This window comes from Phyllostomus discolor, chromosome X (assembly GCF_004126475.2).
Source record: "Phyllostomus discolor isolate MPI-MPIP mPhyDis1 chromosome X, mPhyDis1.pri.v3, whole genome shotgun sequence".
NCBI classification, from domain to species: domain Eukaryota; kingdom Metazoa; phylum Chordata; class Mammalia; order Chiroptera; family Phyllostomidae; genus Phyllostomus; species Phyllostomus discolor.
In genome coordinates, this window is record NC_050198.1 from 69160046 (window position 1) to 69181200 (window position 21155).

The 21155-nt window shown below is 35.9% G+C and overlaps 1 protein-coding gene and 1 pseudogene across 7 annotated transcripts in view; one reads left to right on the plus strand and one right to left on the minus strand.

The window, feature by feature from the left end:
• Positions 1-21155, minus strand: part of KLHL13 (kelch like family member 13) — a 275500-nt gene that overhangs the window by 30631 nt on the left and 223714 nt on the right. For all 7 annotated transcript variants that reach the window (XM_028522562.2, XM_028522560.2, XM_028522563.2 and 4 more), the window contains 2 exons: positions 9382-9514; positions 8640-8836 (listed from right to left, as the gene is read on the minus strand). In XM_028522562.2, coding sequence (XP_028378363.1) covers positions 8640-8836; positions 9382-9514 — 330 coding nt within the window. The remainder of the gene's footprint in view (positions 1-8639; positions 8837-9381; positions 9515-21155) is intronic.
• Positions 13917-14050, plus strand: LOC114505863 (annotated as a pseudogene).

The window sequence follows — 21155 nt, forward strand, 5'->3', positions numbered from 1 at the left end:
AAAGCAGAATTAAGTGACATACAGAATAAAAGCACAATTCTAAGGATCAATGAATCCAAGAGCTGGTTCTTTGAAAAGATGAACAAAATCGACAAGCCTTTAAGCAGACTCATCAAGAAAAAAAGAGAGAAAACCCAAATAAACACAATCAGAAATGAAAGAGGAGAGATTACAACAGATGCCACAGAAATACAAAGGATTGTAAGAAATTACTACAAAGAAATGTATGCCAAGAAATTTGAAAATCTAGGTGAGATGGACAAATTTCTAGAAAAATATAATCTTCCAAACCTCAATGAAAAAGAATAAGAAAGCCTGAACAGACCAATAATAGCAAAAAAGATTGAAGCAGTAATAAAAAAAAACTCTCAACACACAAAAGCCCTGGACCAGATGGTTTCACAGGAGAATTCTACAAAGCACTTAAGGAAGAGCTAACCCCTATCCTTCACAGACTATTCCAAAAAATCCAAAAATATGGGAGACTCCCAAACTCTTTTTATGAGGCCAACATCATCCTAATTCCAAAACCAGATAAAGACACAACAAAGAAAGAAAACTTCAGGCCAATATCGCTGATGAACATTGACGCTCAAATCCTCAACAAAATACTGGCAAACCACATCCAACAATACATTAAAAAGATCAACTGCTGGTGTAGCTCAGTGGATTGAGTGCGGACTGCGAACCAAAGCATCGCAGGTTTGATTCCCAGTCAGAGCACATGCCTGGGTTGCAGGCCATGGCCCCCAGCAACCACACATTGATGTTTCTCTCTCTCTCTCATTCTCCCTCCCTTCCCTCTCTAAAATAAATAAATAAAAAATCTTTTTTAAAAAGAAAGATCATACACCATGACCCAGTGCGATTCATCCCAGGTACAATATTCACAAATCAGTAAATGTAATGCATCACATAAAAGCAAAGACAAAAATAACATGATCATATCAATAGATGCAGAAAAAGCATTTGATAAGTTACACCACCCATTTACAATAAAAACACTCAGCAAAGTGGGAATAGAGGGAGCATTCCTCAACATAATAAAGGCCATATATGAGAGACCTACAGCCAACATCATACTCAATGGACAAAAATTAAAACTTTTTCCACTAAGATCAGGAACAAGACAAGGCTGTCCACTTTTACCTCTTCTATTCAATATAGTACTGGAAGTTTTAGCCACAGCGATCAGACAAGAAAAAGAAATAAAAGCTATCCAAATTGGAAAGTAGGAAACAAAACTGTCACTGTTTGCAGATGACATGATAGTGTAAATAGAAAATCCTATAGACTCCACCAAAAAACTGCTTGACCTAATAAATGAATTTGGCAAAACAGTGGGATACAAAGTCAATATCCAGAAATCAAAGGCATTTCTGTACACCATCAATGAAACAGCAGAAGCAGAAAGCAAGAAAAAAATCCCATTTGAAATAGCAAAAATAAAAATAAAATACCTAGGAATACACCTAACCACAGAGGTAAAAGACCTGTATTCAGAAAACTACATAACACTGAGGAAAGAAATCAAGGAAGACACAAACAAAAGGAAATCTAAACCGTGTTCATGGATTGGAAGAATTAATATCATCAAAATGTCCATACTACCCAAAGCAATTTATACATTCAATGAAATACCTATTAAAGTACCAATGGCCCTGGCTGGTATAGCTCAGTGGATTGAGCTCGGGCTGCAAACCAAAGTGTCCCAGGTTCCATTCCCAGTCGGGGCACATGCCTGGGTTGCAGGCCACAGCCCCTAGCAACCGCACATTGATGTTTCTCCCTCCCTCCCGCCCTCCCTCCCTCTCTCTCTCTCAAAATATATAAACTCTTAAAAAAAAAGTACCAATGGCTTATTTCACAGACATAGAACAAACACTTCAAAAATTTATATGGAATCATAAATGATTCTGAATAGCTGCTGCAATTTTGAGAAAGAAGAGTAAAGTAGGAGCGATCACAATACCTGACACTAAACTATACTACAAGGCTACTTACTACTATAATCAAGGCTACTTACCACTGTAATCAAAACAGCCTGGTACTGGCATAAAAACAGGCACATGGACCAATGGAACAGAACAGGGAGCCCAGAAATAAACCCAAGTCTCTGTGGTCAATTAATATTTAACAAAGGAGGCAGCAACATAAAATGGAGTAAAAGTAGACTCTTCAACAAATGGTGTTGGGAGAACTGGACAGCTATGTGCAAAAAAATGAAACTCAAGCACCAACTTACACCTTACACGAAAATAAATTCAAAGTGGATAAAAGACTTAAATATAAACTGTGACACCATTAAAGTCTTAGAGGAGAACATAGGTAGGAAAATCTCAGATATTTCATGCAGAAACTTTTTTTACTGACATGTCCCCTAGAGCAGGGGACATAAAGGAAAGAATAAAACAAATGGGATCTCCTCAAAATAAAAAGCTTCTGCACAGCTAAAGAAAATAGTATCAAAATGAAAAGAGAACCAACTGTATGGGAAAACATATTTGCCGATGATACCTCAGACAAGGGTTTAATCTCCAAAATATATAGAGAACTTACATGACTCCACTCTAAGAAGACAAGCAACCCAATTAAAAAGTGGGCAAAGGACTTGAAGAGACACTTCTCCAAGGAGGACCTACAGAGGATCCAGAGACACATGAAAAGATGCTCAGTATTGCTAGCTATCAGAGAAATGCAATTTGAAACCACAATGAGATACCACTTCACACCAGTCAGAATGGCCATCATAAACAAAGCAATAAACAACAAGTGTTGGAAAGGTTGTGGAGAAAAGGGGACCCTAGTGCACTGATGGTGGGACTGCAGACTGGTACAACCACTATGGAAAACAGTATGGAACTTCCTCATAAAACTAAAAATGGATCTGCCTTTCAAGCCTGTAATTCCACTGCTGGGATTATATCCTAAGAACACTAAAATACCCATACAAAAGAACCTTTGCACCCCCCTCTTCATAGCAGCACAATTTACAATAGCCAAGTGTTGGAAGCAACCTAGGTGCCCATCAGTAAATGAATGGATCAAAAAACTCTGGTACATTTACACAATGGAATTCTATGCAGCAGAAAGAAAGAAGGAGCTCCTACCCTTTGCAACAGCTTGGATAGAACTGGAAAGCATTATGCTAAGGGAAATAAGCCAGGGGGTGAAAGACAAATACCATATGATCTCACCTTTAACAGGAACCTAAACAACAAAACAAAGAAACAAGCAAAATATAACCAAAGACAGTGAAATAGAGGACAGGCTGACAGTGACCAAAGGGGAGAGAAGAGGGAATTTCAGGGGAGTATGGGAAGGTTTTACAGGAACAAATTTAAAGGACACATGGACAAAAACTAGGGGGAGGGTGGTAATAGGAGGGAAGTGAGGAGGGTTGGGTGGCTGGGCTAGATTGGGAGTAAAAGGGAGAAAACTATAGTTGAACAATGATTAAAATTTAAAAAAGGATCACACAAAAAAGAATAAGGTAGTGAATGTTATATTTAACAATCAGCACAGTCTGCTTTCCAACTAGTCAGAATAGATACTAGGCCCTAAACAAGCTGTATATGGGTACTACTTGCTAAATATTAGCTTTGACAATATGGAAATGATGCTTAGTTTGTTTCAGGGAGGAAAACAGTTTGATTCATTGTAAAAGTATCTATGTAAATTTTTCTCTAATTTTCAATGAACTTCCCAAAGCAAAAAAAAAAAAAAAATGAATAGACATGTTTGTTGTTCTTAATAAATCCAATTTACATTAAATATGAAAGATGAAATATATGTACTATACAGGATATCCTTACATCAAGAAGAACATTCCTAAAGCTTGCTGATGATATCAACAAACAGCAAAAGAAACTGTCTTTTCTAAATCCTTATGGTTCTCTTCATTTTTCCCTCAAGACAATGACTTTTCTCTGCCTTTTGTCTCTCCCACATTATATACCTTCTTTGTTTTCCACCTTCTTCATATCTTCATTACCCCACTCACTTCAATAGAATTTCTCTGCATTTCATTGTGAGCTCCTCAACCCAATAATAAATCATTAGTAGAACCAATGATATCCTTCTATCAAGGAAAAAAATAAACACAACTTTTACAAATGACTTTAAAGAAAGAGAAAAGCACAATAGCATCTTATTGTCTGATTAAATATGCTTGTATATGCAAATAAAATAGTTTCTTGCTCACCTTCATTCAGTATTGTTTGTTCTATATAATTGTATATTTAATCTATATTTCCAATTCAATTGCAAATGTCTTATTTCAGCAACCTTACATTACTTTGGGTGTTGTGCCCTAGCCTATAATCTTTCATAACAGTTATTCTCTGGGGCAAATGCTAGATGTTACAAATTCTAACTTGTAAACAAATATAATAAACAAAATAATTAACTACAACCTGTTTGTAAATCAGGGAATGGCTACATGGCATTTAGCTTGTTATATAGTTTTACAATTTATAGGGACGAAACAAATGTAATTTTAATAGGCATATAACTAAAAAAAGGTATTTTTCCATTATCTCCATGATATATGCAAGCAAATGTTTTTAGTTTTATAGAAAATTTAACCTACTCTGCTTTATATTGTCCACTGTCATCCTTCTGCATTCATTTCATAGTTTTCTTTTCTATAATTACCAAGAATATAACAGCAAAAACAAAAGTGCCAGCTCCTATAAACCATAATAATAATAATTACCACCCTAAGAGAAAGGTATTACCTCAAAGGATGGCAACATTAAGAGGAAAGTGGTTCTTGTTCTATTGAGCCTGATGATCTTTTACAGAAAACCAATGTCTCTATCCTATCCAAAGCAAGTGTGGCTTTATTATTGTATTTAAAGTTAAATTCAAAGCTAACATGAAATGCTTTGTGTGTTATTTGCTGAGTTGTATTTAATGTACCTGTGCTCCTCATTATCCACACAAATGATTAAGAATGAGATACAATAGAATTGTATTAGAGCTAATTTTTCTAAGAGCTCAAATCCAAGTATTGTTTTATTTATGTGAACTATAATCACACTATATCATTAAAATACAATCCTATTTTCTCAAAATGTTTGAGATTGTCATGTTGAAAATTATGAATAATAACTTAGCTTACAGGAGAACTAAAAACAAAACTACCTTTGAGAAATGTGTTATCTTGAAACTTTCAGTTTTTATAAGTAGAAAAGGTAGCTGGGGCTACTGTTTTTTCTGATTCACTTGAATGCCAAGAAGCAAAGGGGAATTAGAGTGAGGCTAAGTGGTACTATTTACGATATCCAAGTGCTGGAAACAGCCTAAGTGCCCATAAGTAAATGAGTGGATCAAAAAACCAATGTACATTTACACAATGGAATGCTATGCAGCAGAAGGAAAGAAGGAGCCCCTACCCTTCACAACAGCATGGATGGAACTGGAGATTGCTATGCTAAGCAAAATAAGACAGGCAGTGAAAGACAAATACCATATGATCTCACCTATAAGAGGAATCTAATGAACAAAATAAACTAACAAACAAAATAGAACTATAGGCATGGAAATAAAGAACAAACTGACAGTGACAGTGGGGAGAGGGGGGTAATAGGGGAAAGACGGGAAAGAGACTAGAGAAAGAACATGTATAAGTGATCCATGGAAATGAACAACAGGGAATTGACTGTGGGAATGGCGGATAGGTTGGGCCGAGGAGAGAAAAGGGGGAAGATTGGGACAAATGTAATAGAATAACAATAAACACATAAATAAATAAATCTTAAATGTATAAAATTCAAAAATAAATAAATACAAAAATAACAAATGGAATATGTGAAAGAGGGATAAAGAAAAATTGGATTTTATACAACCCATAAACTAATAATCTGCCAACTTTTCTAAAAAAATTATCATGGATTCTGAGAGGAAATATTTCTACAGTAACATCACACAGATATAGCCTAGGATGAAAGATAAGTAAATAGAATGGTGCTCAGAAAAGGGGTATTTCCTCAAAGCTCATAGGCAAGAAAGTTCTAAAACCATTAGAGATAGGAGTAAACTATACCACAAGTAAGTTTGTCAGTAGGGACAAGCCTCTTCTTCATTACATTTCTAATGGGTTTTAGGATGTCTGCAGAGGACACTAGCTAGGAATGAAAAATATAATCTTTAAGGCAATATTAACTGTTTATTTTAAAATATTTCAAAAGGGGTAAAACATACAGTTATAATAAGTATTTCGAGTAGGTTAAGGAATCAAAATTACAATTACAGGAAATCTGTCAATATTACAAAATTACTGTGATATCATCTTTAAATAAACTTTATTTAATTAGAGTTATCTAGAACAGAATTATTTTCTAATGCTGTTATTTTGACAATTGTGACTTTTAGACCTTTTGATAAATTGTGCTTTATCCAGTTTGGTACTTTCCTTTCAGGTAAATGAATTGATCATAACTAATATCTAAAAATTATAAAGTCTATAGGTAAAAATGTTGCTTCTAATGATTAGTTCCCCAAAATCATGACACTGCCTAGTTTGGCTCAGGATGCCCATATGTAGCCAGGACCAGTGTAAAGCAATGTTAAGAGTTGATAAATGTAAGCATTATGTGTTATTAGATTAATTATTAGACTGGTACATTTTTATTTTTTATATTCTATGTTTTTTACTGATGTTCAAATACAGTTGTCTCCATTTTCCCACCACCACTTTCCCCCACCCTACCCACCCCCACCTCCCATCCTCAATCCTATCCCCCTTTGTCTTTGTCCATGGATCCTTTATACATGTTCATTTATTACCCTTTCCCTCCTTTCCCAGGTTATTTCCCTCTCCCTTCCCCTCTGGTCACTGTCACTTTGTCATTAATTTCAATAACATCAATATCATTCACTTTTTCTTGAAATGAGGTAGTTATATGATATCAATGGCACACAATTAAAGAAAAGGAGGTTATACCTCTTCAGGGGAATGACCTTTTATGATTAAATTAAAATTTAATTTAGAGCCATGACTGGTGTGACCAGTTCCATTCAAAAGGTCACCAGTTCCATTCCTGGTCAGGGCATATGCCTAGGTTGCAGGCCAGGTCCCGGTTGGGGGTATGCAAGAGGCAGCCACACATTGATGTTTCTCTCCTCTCTTTCTCCCTCCCTTCCCCTCTCTGTAAAAATAAACAAATATTTTTTAAATAAAAATTAATTTAATACCCACATTCAATAATGCTGACAAGCAACATCTTTGGAAATATACTTCACTTGCACTACTTGTTCATTGGAGAAGACAACACAAGTCAACACTGTAATACCATGCTTCCATAAAAACCCTTAAAAATAGCAGTTAATTTAAAAGATTAAAAGTAATTGTGAGACAGCAGTCTGGGTACTTTAGAATGGCAATAATCAAACAAAATACACTTTCAATAGCCCAGTTAAATTAACTGTTAGCTGACTTTATAAGATAATGACGAGCTTATCAATAAAATCATTAAGGACATCTTGTCTTGAAACTTAGGGTTTTAAAGATAAGGCTCCATGTTTAGTAAATGCAATTTTAAAGGCCTAACAGTAATGATTTACCAATATTAAAATTGGTATGAGTTAAAACCAATTATAGAAAACCATATTCTCCATCAATATAATATAATAAATCATAAAACACACTGAAATTTACTGTTGCCATAATTTTCCATCACAAAAGCAAGCTCTAGAGGCTCTAGAAATCTTGGCAATATTTATTTGCAACCAAAATATTTCATTTTCCAGAAGAAAAATTTAAGGGCCTCAACTAAAATAAGGTGCTGTCTTCAGGGCCTGATGACTGCTAATGTTCATTGGCTGGTAGTTATATGTGCTCTATCTTATCTATTAAAGAAGGCTAGAAACAATTCAGTGCACTTTGTCATTCAATGGACTCAAAATTTATTCTGTTTAATTTTTATTTTCTTATCCTCATCCAAGGACATGTTTTTCATTGTTTTTAGAAAGAGAGGAAGGGAAAGAGAAACATTGATGTGAAAGAAACATTGATTGGCTGTCTCCAGGTTGCATCCCAAGCAGGGATCATATACACCCAGACCACAGATGGGACCCATATCCTAGGTATGTGCCCTGATTGGGAATCGAACCCACAACCCTTCTGTTAGGAGATGATGCCCAAACCAACTGAGCCACACTTGCAAGGACCAAAACAAATTCCCAAAGGTTTACACATAGATGTTAGTTTTTTTTAAGACCTAGCTCCAATATTTAAAGGAAGAAAACAGATTGTTTGAGCCTATCTGAAAAGACTTCTTTCTAGAAGCTCAAATTTTTGTTTCCACAGAATTCCATTTAATGTCTGTGTACATAAAATCATTAAGGTGAATAAAACAAAATTAAAATATAAAACATTATGAAACAGGTTAAGGTATATAGTACTATCAAACCTTATGGTCTGGTGTCATTTGATTACATGGAAGGCTTTTCTTAAATTATTCTGTTTGTTAATATACCTGTATTGTTTTCTTTCCAACTTGCTTCCAGGCCACACACTATGTGACACCTCTCTAATTGCCAATGTTTCACATGTCTACACAAAAGATTCATGAGTCTACTCTAAATAGGAGACATCAGAGTCTGCTGCAGAAAAAGATTTGAAAATATCTTACCCCTGATATGAGAAATACTTTGCAGAAATCCAAAACTGGCAGAATCTGTAGAAAACTGGCAGCTTCCAGTGTGTCTTGAAGGTTGTCCATATTAAGAGAAAGCTTTGCAGTATAAATGAAATCAATAATTTTCCTTAAACCCACTTTGCTCACGCCATGAAGCTTAATGCACATTAAATCTTGTTCTTTCATTCCACCTTAAATAAAAAGACTTTCAATTAAATGAAAGCAGATAATTTAATTAAGGTCAAACTTCTGCTACTAATTAGATACAATAAAATGAAGGAAAATTTTTATTCTGTGTATGCATTCATGTCAGAGTCAGGCTTCTGCATATTTTATAATTAAAAGAGAGTACTTAAAAAGGAGTATTCCTATACTAATGGAGGTCTATATGATGTAAGGGCTTCCAAACTATTCTCCTGTAACTTCATATCTTATAATGAATTAAAGATTGTAGTAATGGGACCCAGAGTCTCTGATGCCCATTCATATATGCATCTGGAAAAGAAAAGCTGTGAAATAAAGAAGGGCAGAAATATGAAAAATGTACATCTATTTCCCAAGTTAAAAAATAGCCAACCACAATCACACTTACTGGGTGTGTATTCCTTTTGAAACAGTTTCTTCTTGTAAAGACACAGACCAAAAGAACTGAATGCACTTTAGAAATAAAAAGATTTAAACATGTATTTTTCATATTGTTTTTAACGTGGATAGAGAGTTTAAAAAGACAACCTACCTGTGAACATGGCCTTGAAGTAATCACTAGCAGAGGCCATCATGACTCTATGCACAGGGAAGGCATCATCTGTGTCACCTGGCATCAGGGTCACATCACAAAGCAAGCCTTCAATACGAAGCTGATCAAAGCCCTACAACAAGAACATGAGTTGCAGCACTAATCAAGGTAAAATGGGTGCATAAATTTCCACTGCTAAAAGTCTGTTTACATAATAATGTGTGTGCAACCTATTTGGAAAATAAAGACAATAGACTAATTACTCAAAAGAAGAAAAACCTGAACAGCTTACTTGATATTTAACGATGTTTATTTAATTCACCGTGGTAAAAAGATAAAATCAATACTAATTTACATTAAGAACAATTAAGGAGAGAGGCATATACATTCATTTTTTAACACAACATTGGCTTTTACCTTGTTTTGAAAGACAATTACTATGTATACTTTCATTTTCCCATGTACAGAATTAGGGTGTTAGACTAACACTCTTTCCATAATAATATATTTATTAATAGTCCTTTTACAGAACTTTACTGACACACCTTGTTCTTGTTTTATCTTGTTTTTGTTTTTGTTTTCTTTTTGAGAAAGTAAGGTACAGAGCATCTGTGTTGGCTGCAAGAAAAGGAGCTCCTTTCTACCGACTAGAATGTTTCATCTCTTTGAGAATTAGGGATTGTGTTTTAGTGATCCTTGTAATTTGTACATTGATGCTGCTTGATCAATTATCTTTCAAGCTACAAGTTTGGGAGTAAACTATCTTTGTAAAAAAAGGATCACAGGGAGCCCCAACATGAGACATAATTGTCCTCAAATGCCTAAAGTCCACTGGAGAATTAACAGACTAGCAATCACGGAACAAATAGGTAGTTGTTCCTTTGGTGTACTCTGGGGATAATGAAATACATAAATTTTACAATAGGCTGGTATATTGCCCAAAAAAAGATAATAGACAATTAGCCCTGGCTGGCGTAGCTCAGTGGATTGAGCGCAGGCTGCGAACCAAAGTGTCACAGGTTCGATTCCCAGTCAGGCCACATACCTGGGTTGCAGGCCACGGCCCTCAGCAACCGCACATTGATGTTTCTCTCTCTCTCTCTCTCCCTCCCTTCCCTCTCTAAAAATAAATAAATAAAATATTTTTAAAAGATAATAGACAATTTAGCAATGAGGCACAAAATGAAGATTTTGGCAATACTGAGTCTGCAGTTTCAAAAATGGAAAAGTGTTGTTATAAAAATCATGAAGATACTTACACAAATTGCTTTCTAATAATATAATATATAATGTAATACAAGAACTAATAGCAATGATTATTCTATCCCCTTCATATTTTAATGACCTCAACTAAAACTTTTATTTAAAGTTGTTTCATGGATTTATGAAACAAAAGGCATGATATACTGAAAATGCAGTTTTAGAAATACTGATCCTACACATATGTATATAAATTTTAGTCTAAACATTTTCTCATCATAATTTTTAAATTGCTTTTTAAAGAAAATGCTTGTATCTATAGAACTGGAACTTCAAAGAGAGAATGTGATCCAGTCACTTTCTCTCTGGAGGGAGACATATCTTTATTCCAAAAATATTTATACAATATAAACATACTTTAGGGCAGGATTATGTTTCATATTTTTCTTTATCCAACAGTGATTGACATATGTTTTTGTTCACAAATATCAAAACTTTTGAGAAATGTCCTTTTCCTTTATAAACACAAACATTATATATCCCACCTTTGCTGTTTTCCATTTTCCATTGCTAAATCATCTCCTGTCCTTGTTATTTATAAAAATAGATGTAAAAGGAGATGTTAATTTCAGGAGAATATTCTCATGCAGAAGGCAAGAAGTAGCTTTCTTCAAATTCATAAATGGAGTCTAAATTGCAGTAAGTATAAGGGGACTGCCTTTTAAATGTACATGAGCATTGGGAAGAACTCAATGCAATGACTGGGGGTGGGGAAGAGATGGTCAAGCAATCGAGAAAGAGGCAGACATTTCTCTAGACAACTTTTATACAGTAAGTCATCACTTAAAGTTGTTGATAGGTTTTGCAACTAAAGTGAAACAACATATAACAGAACCAATTTTACCAGAGTTTAATTGATATAAACAAGGGTAAAGTTCCTATGGCAATTTATCAATGTTATAACAAAATGACATTGAATAAAGCAACATTATTGCAGGACCTACTGTACTCTAATCTTATGGAAAATGTGCACAAGAAAAGAAAAGGGAGGTCCTTCTTCTCCACAATTCTCATCTCCCCTCTATATAGTAGTCTACCATTATGCATGGTTTCACTTTCCATGGTTTTAGTTACCCACAGTCAACCACAGTCTGAAAATATTAAGTGGAAAATTCCAGAAATAAACAATTCATAAATTTTAAATAGCATGCTGTTCTGAGTAGTCTAATGAAATCTCATACTGTTAAGCTTCATTCTGCCTGGGAGGGACATGAATCATCCCTTTTTGTTCAGTGTCTCCACCCAGTATACGATCTCCATCCATTAGTCACTAGGAGCCATCTCCATTATCAGATCGGTTATCAAGCAAGAGGTTAGGAGGGGGGAGAGGGAGAGAAAGACAGAGACGGACTACATTCACATAACTTGTATTATAGTATATTGATGTAATTTATTATTGGTTGTCATTAATCTCTTACTTGTGCTGAATTTACAAATTAAACTTTATTATAGGTATGTGTGTACAGGAAAAAAATAGTGTATACTGGGTTCAGTACTATCTGCAGTTTCAGATATCCACCAGAGGTCTTGAAACATATGCCCTGTGGATAAGAGGAACTATTTTATATCATTTGCTCATATATATTTTCCCCTATTTAACTCTATGAGGACTCTCAAAGTTACCCTGAATACTTAAAATGTGTGCTTTTATTATAAAATAATATTTATTCCACCAAATTTGTACTCATTTCTCATGTCAGAATTCTAGACATATTTCTACCTATTTCCATATGGTAAGTACACTATACACAAATACAGTTCTATTTTACACAAAATTGATTAAAGTTTCCAGTTAGTCTTTTATTATCTTTAAAACTGTTTCTTGCTTTAAATTCAACTTCTTTCTGCCCCAATCTTTACCTTAGTTCTTTATTTTTCTATTTTTTCTGGATGTTGGGTTTCATTCATGAGGGTATTATTGTCTGTTCTCATTTCTATAGTCAAATGTTTTCCTCTTTGGCAAATCTCCCCATATCTTCTGGGTTTTTTTTCCCTTTTTCTTTACATCTTTTTGATGCAGGGGAAAACCTGAGCATTTTTTTAAATGCTTTAAACTTACCCAATATACCAAAACTTCAAATGCTATTAAATGGAGGTAGGTACATATATAATACCCTGAAGGACAGAATATTTTAAATAAGTTTCATAAATTTTAAAATAGTCATATTAAAACAGAAGAGGATATACATTGGTATTACATAACTACAGTATAAAAACCAGATTAGCTACAAATGATTAATGCCAAAAGTTGGTTGGAGGTCAATAGCTTTCAAATTAAACATAGTACCATTGTGAAAAAAGCTAGATTGACATTTTCATGTATTAAAAAGCAACCTGACAAGCAAATCTTTTCACTAAATCCTGCACTGGAAATAAGTTATTAGCGTATTCTATCTAGTTTTGACCAGTGAAATTTCAAAAAGAAAATGTAGTAAAAAAAAATGCATCCTTAATTTCAATGTCTCTGGTTATATTTTGCTTGCTTGTTTGTTTTGTTGATTAGGTTCCACTTTTAGGTGAGATCATATACTATTTGGCTTTCATTGCCTATTTATTTCACTTAGTAGAATGCTCTCCAGGTCTATCCATGCTGTAACAAAGGGTAGGAGCTCCTTCTTTCTACTGTGGAGTATTCCATCATATAAATATATTATAACCAGAGACATTGAAATTAAGAACAGACTGACAGTAACCAGAGGGGAGAGGGGGATAATGGGGGAAAAAGGGGGGAAAAGGGGGAAGGTTTCTCAGGAACATGTATTAAGGACACATGAACAAAACCAAAGGGGAGAAGAATTGAGGGCTGGAGGTGGGGATGGTTGGGGTCGGGGGAGTGGTGGGAGGGAAATGGAGACAGCTGTACTTGGACAACAATAAAAAATGTGGGAAAAAAAGAAAATGCATCCAGATAAAAACAAAAATTATTATTTTTTAAAAGATTTTATTTATTTTTAGAGAGAGGGGAAGGGAGGGAGAAAGAGAGGGACAGAAACATCAGTGTGTGGTTGCCTCTTGTGTGCTCCCTGCTGAGGACCTGGCCTGCAACCCAGGTATGTATCCTGACTGGGAATCTAACTGGCAACCCTTTGGTTTGCAGACCAGCACTCAATCCACTGAGCTATACCAGCCTGGGCTGGAGAACAACGAAAATTATTAATGAAAATATTTTTTATGAACAAAGGTTAAGAAACAAACAAAAAATCCCACAAAGTTAAATAATGGGTTTACCCCAATTTTTAAGTTATTGTAATATGTTTAATCAAAACAATACCATAACCCTTCAAATTCCCTTTTCCATTGGATCAGAACGCCAGTCTTGGTGGTCATTAAAGAAAGAAAAGTAATACTGAAGCTGGCCTCACACTGCTTGTATTATGTTCTATAGCATATGGGCTAGTTTCAAACAAGGTAAAAAAATACCATAGCAATGTTATTTTTTTATGAGGCTGCTCTTAATTTAACTAAGGAGACAGGAAAGAAACAGATGCACATCTGAAATAAATAGATAGAGTGAATATAAAAGTTTATATTAATATTAATTAAACTCTGCTTTCATATAACACTACTTGGACTTTAAAAATTCTTTTTTTATTGTTGTTCAAGTACAGTTGTCTCCATTTTCCCACCACCACTTTCCCCTGCCCACCCACCCCCACCTCCCACCCTCCATCCTTCCCCCCCTGTGGCTTTGTCCATGGGTCCTTTATATATGTTCCTTGATTACCCTTCCCCTTCTTTCCTCCATTATCATCCTCTCCCTCCCCTCTGGTTACTGTCAGTTTGTTCTTTATTTCAATGTCTCTGCTTATATAATGGAACAGAATAGAGAGCCCAGAAATAAACCCATGTCTCTATGGTTAATTAATATTCAACAAAGGGGGCAGAAGTATAAAATGGAGTAAAAATAGCCTCTTCAGTAAATGGTGTTGGGAGATCTGGACAGCTACATACAAAAAAAAAGAAAAAAACCAAAATGAAACTCGACCACCAAATTATGCCGCACACACAAAAAAATTCAAGATACATAAATGACTTAAATTTAAGTTGCAACACTGTAAAAGTCCTAGAGGAGAACATAGAAAAATTTCAGATATACCACACTGTAAGTCTTTAAAGACTACACTAATCTGGCTCCAACTTAACTGTTCAACCTTATTTTTCATTATTTCCCTAAGTATTCCGAATCATCGTATCAAGTTGTTCTCCAGACTATCTGATTGGTAAAAATGCAAACTTACTCCTCTTTGAGTAACTTTATGTCATTATTTTTCATATAGAATATCCTCCCTCCTCCTAAGCCTAGTTCAAATTTGATCTCTTTTAGGGCATTATGCTAAGCAATGTAAGCCAAACAAAGGCAAATACAATATGATTTCACTTATATGTAGAGTCTAAAAAACAAAACAAATGAACAAACCAAATAGAAACAAACTCATAGAGAATAAAGAATAAATTAAAGATCACCAGATGGGAGAGGTGTTGGTGAGATGGGTGAAAAGGGTGAAAGGGATTAAAAAGTACAAATTACCAGTTATAAAAAAGTCACAGGGATGCAAAATACAGCATAAGAAATACAGTCAATAATATTGTAATGACTATGTATGGTGTCAGATGGGTACTAGACTCATTGGGATGATCATTTTTAAGACATATAAAAGTCTAATCTCTAATATAATATTGTATGTCATCTGTGATTAGAAAATAAATTATTTTTTAAAAAAATTTCCTTCTTTGTATAGCTATCTGTAACCTAAACTCTAGAATAATCAGGCACCTGTAGTTTGGGTATCACTTCTGTGTCCAGTGAAGATGAAGTTACAGGGACTAGATTTACTTAACCTCTTGGAACAACTTAAAACCAGACAAAATATATGAAAAAAAAGTTTGAGACTGGATGAAGGATCTGTGCATGACAACAAATGAATTAGATGAGCCCCATGATTGATTATTGTCTGGAGTTTCCAGTTACAGGCAGTAGGAACCCAGGCAAAGCCTGGCATCTTTCCAGGATTGAACGTCTGGGTGGGGGGTGGGAGTGGGTTAAAGTCAGTAATTTTTTTTCTAAGTGTCATTTATTTTCTCTTAATTTTTATTTTTTATTTTTATTTTTTAATTATTTTATTGTTGTTCAAGTACAGTTGTCTACTCTTACTCCCCACCACTCCCCCCACCCCAGCCATCCCCACCTCCCTCCCCTAATTCCACCTGCCTTGGTTTTGTCCATGTGTCCTTTATAGTTGTTCCTGAAAACCCTTTTGTCCCCATTATCCCCTCCCACCTCCCCTCTGGTCACTGTCAGGGTGTTCTTAATTTCTATGTCTCTGGTTATATGTTGCTCACTTGTTTGTTTTGTTGATTAGGATCCACTTATAGGTGAGATCATATGGTATTTGTCTTTCACTGCCTGGTTTATTTCACTTAGCATAATGTTCTCCAGTTCTACCCATGCTGTCACAAAAGGTAGTAGCTCCTTCTTTCTTTCTGCTAAGGCAGCTAGGTTTGTAGGGGAGAATACAAGAGGAGAGATCTGCACAGAAGGTGACAGAAATCTAAAAACAGTCCCCCTGAAGTATTCAGGATAGCTCTGATCAGTGCATTTGACTGGGGAAAGAAATATCCACAAGGAACACTCTCCAAGGCTCACAAAGGGCTGAGAATAGTTCCTATTCAAAACACAAGGTGGAAACTTTCTAATTGTGGGGCTTTAGGTAGAGTATTCAAAATTATTTGTCTTAGTACTAGGGAAAAGTTTGCCCTAGGAAAAATGGTGCTCTGATTCTACCTCACAGAGTTTAAAAGTGAATGTAAAATGTGTTAATGATAGCAGAAGATCAGGAAAGAAATCAGAACACAAAATGTCACCAAACTGAAGATGAGTACTCCTCCCTACCCCCTACTTTCTTCTACCAGTACACTCCAAGGTAGGTTTAAGGAATCATGTAACCTGGATGCAGTCCTCTGGGAGCAGAGAAGGCTCTAATTCTGGCTTAAAGAGCAGGAAAGAAGCTTCTTAAAGCTCAGAGAAAGTGGAGAAAATCCATTTTACTTTTTTTCTTCTTTTAAGTTCCAGTCTCTTGGGAATTCCAAAAGAGTAGCTGTGGCAACAGTGAAAGTGATGACAGTGGGTATGGCAAATGCCTAAAATTCTGAGGGAGAGGAATCTTGATCATTGATCAGAGGAGTGGTATAGTTCATCTACAGTGAATACCTGTCTGTATTTGGACCAGGATATGGGTCCAGTTATGGTCAGTGCATAGTAGAGCAGGATGAATAAATCCCCAGCTTTCAGGCCAGGGGATCAAAAAGAGAGACCTAGGAAACTGGAAAGAACTTGAGAGATGGTGGAGACTGAGGAGTATGAAAAAAGAGACCACACAAAGTTCCATACCATGGAATACTGTTCAACTATAACAAGGAATGAACTATTGATACACATAACAAAGGAAACAGATATCAAATATATTAGGTGAATAGAAGCCAATCTCAAAAACTTATAGACTGTATGATACGACTTAAATTCTCAAAAAGACAAAAATACAGTGACACAAAACACATGAGTAGTTTCTAGAGTTTAGAGGCTGGGACGAATATGACTACCAATGGTAATATGTTGGGGTAATTAAACAGTCCAGTATTATAACTGTAATGGTAATTACACACAAAAATATATTTGTTAAAACTCATAAGTATATAGACCAACAAAAATCTATTTCACTGCATATTAACTTTAAAAAATTAAAAAGTAAAAGTAAAAAGATGTCAAGCTAACAACCAGTTAAAACAAACCTGGCATTACTATAATATGAGACAAAATAGACTTAAGAACAAAGAATACTTATTACTAGTCTGGTGAAAGTACTCAGTTTCCTCCTTAGAAAACTAGAAATGGAAGAGCAAATTAATCCAAAATTAAGCAGGAGAAAGGAAATAAAGATCAGAGTGGAAATTAGTTAAGTATAAAACATAAAAATAGAGAAAAAGCAATAAAACCAGAAGCTGGTTCTTTCAGAAGATCTGTACATCTGATAAAATTCTAGCCAGAATGATTAAGGGGAAAAAGAGAGAAAATACAAATTATGAAACTAGAATTGATAGAGGCATTAGTACTAGAGACTATATAGATAAGGACATACGAACTGTATGCCAAAAAAATTTGACAACTCAGTTGGAATGAACAAATTCCTTGGAAGACACAGCTACCAAAGATTATTCTAGAAGAAATAAGTAACCTGAATAGCCATATGTCTACTATAAAATTGAATTTTGACTGGTGGATTCTACCAAACATTTAAGGAAGAAATAACACCAATTCTACACAAACATATCAGGAAAGTTAAGAAGCAGAAACAAGTCCCAACTCACTCTCCAAGGCCATACTATCAATATCAGACAATGATTAAAAAAAAAAAAACTAAGAGAGATGCAAGATGTCAGACGAGTAAATGGAAGCCACACTAACCTCCTCCCAGGACCAATCTGGAATTATAACTAAATTGTGGAGAAACCATCCAAAACAAACAACTGAACAATAGCAAGAGAGAAGCCTTATAACCTTGGACACACAGAAGAATCACCTTCAGCAATAACGCCTGGTAAGGAGTATGGTGGAGACTCAAGAGGGCTGACTGGGTGGATGCCCACAGGTGGCAGCACCAGAAGGATAATTAAGCAACCAGAAGGATAATTAAGTTGGATGTCCCTGAGAAGTGTGGTATCCAAACCCTAAGCTAGAATTCCCAGCCTAGAGCACCAGGGCCCAAAAATACACAGATAACAACCATGGTGAAAAGATGTAGGGTTGCTCTCTGCCAGATACAGAAGACTGGAGATGTAAGGAACCATTTAAAGGGCCAACACACAAATTTTCATTTGCAGCCACTTACCCAGGATGCTAGGAAAGGTGGGAGCAGAGTGAGCTAGAGTCACCTAAGGAGATACTGGGGACAGAAGCTTTGGAGAGAGAACTGAGAGAGCAGCCTGATGCTGAGTCATCCCCCATACTGCAGCAGTCATCCTGGTCAGGCAGGTGACTCCCCTACAAGCACCAGCAGCCTGAGGGGAAACAACAGCCCTGACCCCCGAAGAGACTCTGCCCTGGCCCTGTGGTGCTTAAGCCTCACTGCTGACTGCAGACAGACTAGATTAACAACTGAAGGAGTCAGTCATAGACAGCAGATCCCTGGCAAAGGAGGCAGGGCAGAATGCACTAGAGATTATAGAGGAAACACTGGACACAGGCTTTGGGGAGAGACCTGAGAGTAGCCACCAGGATCCTGGTGCTGAGTCATTCCCCATACAGCTGCAGCCATCTTGCACAGGCAGGCCACTCCCCTCCGAGTAGTTGCAGCCTGAGGGGAAACAATAGCCCCCAACCCAGGAGGAATTCTGTCCCACCCTATGGGGCTTAAGCCTACTGCTGAGTGCAGAGTGACTAGATGAACAACTGAAGGAGACAGCCACAGACAGTAGATCCCTAGCAGTCTCAGAGCAGGCTGCCTAAGGTCAGACAGGTTCAACATCTGACACAACCAGAGGCAGATCCACAAACGAAAAACAGTGGTAAATACTAAAGGCTACTAAGACAAAATCCACTGTAGTCTTCTCCATGATTAGCAATATTTTCTTTCCTGCATAGCTTTTTAACACTCATTTCTTGTCCATCAAGTTTGTGCATAAAAGTCACTAGATTGTATACTATAATTTATTTCTCTCCTTTTTTATAATAGTCTTAATCTCTTTATACCCTTATTAATACTGGTTCATTGCTGTTGACACTGGGATTGCAGCAGGGGAGATATTTTTGTGGGTGTGGGCTTGTTTCCTGGGCTTTGTGGTTTTCTTCTGGCAGCAACTGTACAACAACATACAGATGTAGTAGGCACAATGACCCTCAGTCAACCAGTTGGAGGGAAGGACCTACCAAGGAATGATTCAACAACAATCAAAACCTAATTATATCCAGAGAGCCAACATAAATGACATAAAGGGCATCCTAAGAGCATCAAGTTCAGGAGATCAAGGAAACAGCATCACTGAATCTTATAGGTCTCCTACCATAGAAGCACACACCACAAAGTCAGAAAACTGAAACAGATCATTTTAAGAAGCAGAAAAAAAAAAAACAAGAAGAAATTCACAAATAATGGGAAGACAAAGAAACAACTCCCAAATGAAAGGAAAGGTGGAATACTCAGAAAGAATGCTAAATGAAATAGAGGTAACTCAACTATCTGATACTGAGTTCAAAACGATGGTTATATGCAATCTCAATGAGCTCAGTGAGAATTCCAAAGAGTACAGGGAAGCTACAAGGAACTTACTGTATATTACACCAGCATGAAAACTAGGACATAGAAACTATCAAAAACAGCCAAGAGGAAATGAAGAATACAATTTCTGATTGAAGAACACACTAGAAGGAATCAAATTCAGGCTAAATGAAGCAGAGGATAGAACCAGCGACCTGGAAGACAAGGTGGAAAAAAACTCCCAGAAAGGGTAAAAAAAGGAAAATAGACTCAAAAAAGAAAAAAAACGAATAGGGGTTAAGGAAACTATAAGACAATATGGAACATAATAATATCCATATAAGAGGGATACCAGAGGAAAAGAAGAGCAAGGGATAGAAAACCTATTTGAAAAAGTAATGATGGAAAATTTCCCTAATTGATGAGAGAAAAAGTCATACAGATACAGGAAACACAGAGGGCCTGAATCAAGAGAAACCCAAAGAGGCCCACTGCAAGACACATCATAATTAAAATGTCAAAATTCAAAGACAAAGAGAGAATCTTAAAGGCAGCAAGGGAGAAACAGGAAGTAACATACAAGGGAGCTCCAATAACGCTAGCAACTGACTTCTTAATGGAAACACTACAAGCCACAAGAGAATGGAAAGCAACATTTCACATAATAAAAAGCAAAGGCCTGTGACCAAGACTACTGTATCCAGCAAGGCTCTCAATTAAAATGGAAGGTGAAATAAGGAGTTTCCCAACAAAAGAAGGCTGAAAGAATACACCTCCACCAAACCAACATTGCAAGATATGCTAGGGAAAATCTTTAAGAAAAAAAAAAAAAAGAAAAAGAGTGAGAGAGAAAGGAACACAGGTATGAAGGGAGTAAAATGGCAATGAATAAGTACCTATCGATAATAACCTTAAATGTAAATGGATTAAATGCTTCATTCAAAAGACATAGGGTACCTGAATGGATAAGAAAACATGACTGGCACATATGCTGCCTATAAAAGACCCACCTCAGAACAAAAGACCTACACAGACTAAATGTGAAATGTTGGGAAAAAAATATTCCCTGCAAATGGACAGGAAAAAAAAAAAGCTGAGGTAGCAATACCTTATCTGACAAAACAGACTTCAAAAAAGCCATAAAAAGACACACAGAAAGACACTTCATAATACTTGGGGGAAGAATACATCAAGAAGACATAAACATTATAAATATGCACCCAACACAGGGGCACCCAAATATAAAAGGAAAATCTTGGAGGACTT